This window comes from Trichoplax adhaerens, genomic scaffold (genome assembly GCF_000150275.1).
Source record: "Trichoplax adhaerens TRIADscaffold_542 genomic scaffold, whole genome shotgun sequence".
NCBI classification, from domain to species: Eukaryota; Metazoa; Placozoa; class Uniplacotomia; order Trichoplacea; family Trichoplacidae; genus Trichoplax; species Trichoplax adhaerens.
In genome coordinates this window covers 1-1,294 of record NW_002061281.1, presented here as the reverse complement: position 1 = coordinate 1,294, position 1,294 = coordinate 1, and the positions used below count along the sequence as shown (strand labels likewise).

The window sequence follows — 1,294 nt, the reverse complement described above, 5'->3', positions numbered from 1 at the left end:
ATGGCTTTTACTGCTTTAGCTGTTCACAATTGGTTACTCTACCTATTAAAATTATCAATAATTTCTGTCTCTTGCCGTTTTATAATTAATAGATGGAAGAATTGGTGGATTCGTACGATTTTTACGCTAATATTACTTGCTCTATTTGCAGCTGTTATTTACGCTGGCCCTATCAGCTTAACATTAATGGTAGGCGTCTATTATTTGTGCTTAAATTGATAATTTATTTATCCTGTTTATCGATGATATGCATTATGGTATATACGCGTTGTGTTACATTCACCTATAGGTAATGTGTATCCAAATTCGCTGCTTTTACGAAATTATTGCAGTCGGCCATAAAAAATACAGGGAGGAAAATTTACCATTTTTCCGGAGTCTAAGTTGGTAAGTGAGCTAATTATATTTGCCACAATATATAGTACGATACTATAGCATGTAAAGAAGTATCTTTTATGTAAATTTTAGCAGATGTTGCTAGCCCTGACAGCTAACAGGATAACTCTATGATGTACAGTACTTTATTAAATTGACTAGTTGGAGCTCTAGTGGCGTGGTATTAGTGAGTTCATTGACTGAAATTGCTTTCAATTGCGATATAGTGTTGGAATTGTTACATTATACATAACTACTGACAGTTACTGTGATGGAACTAGTACTAACATAAAAAGATAGAGCACTGAAGATAAAATTGGCATTGCTTATCTTGCCCTCCAGGTCATTTGTTGCAACCGTAAACTACTTTCTTTATGGTGAAAGTTTATCCCAATATTTTCAAAATTTTCTTCAAAAGGATGAAATCTTGCAACCGCTTGCTTCGTATCATCGATTCATTTCGTTTATGATGTATTTGTGTTGTAAGTATCTTGCTGTATCATGCATGTATTCAATTTAAAGTAGCTCCTACAAGGCACATATTGCAACTGTCTTTGGAATATTTGAGATCGAAGATAATGTTAGGATTGTCCTATTTACACTGGAGGCCTAATTTTGATAAATAATGGTAATATAGGTTTTGTCTTGTTTGTACTGACCTTAAAGAAAGGATATTACATGGTGCAATTTGCTTTGGTATGTAATTATATATTTTAATGATATATACTACAAGTTGGTAATATCGATGTGTTTGTTGTTTCTTGTTTAATCCGATAAGAAATAACATCGTTTTTGCTAAGCTTAAATTTTATTGGATTAAATTCTAGTTTGGTTGGACTCATATAATCATATTACTTTTGGTTGCTCAATCCCATCTGATGATTCAAAATATTTTCGAAGGCCTAATTTGGTAAGATTT

The 1,294-nt window shown here is 32.4% G+C and overlaps 1 protein-coding gene across 1 annotated transcript; it reads left to right on the top strand.

The window, feature by feature from the left end:
- Nucleotides 1-1,289, top strand: TRIADDRAFT_34611 (uncharacterized protein; the record flags this gene model as incomplete). The annotated part of the gene is made up of 5 exons (XM_002118679.1): nt 1-189; nt 290-387; nt 718-857; nt 1,013-1,071; nt 1,203-1,289. The coding sequence occupies 5 exons, from the start codon at nt 1-3 to the stop codon at nt 1,287-1,289; spliced, it is 573 nt and encodes a 190-aa protein (XP_002118715.1).
- Between the last annotated feature and the right edge of the window lie 5 nt (nt 1,290-1,294).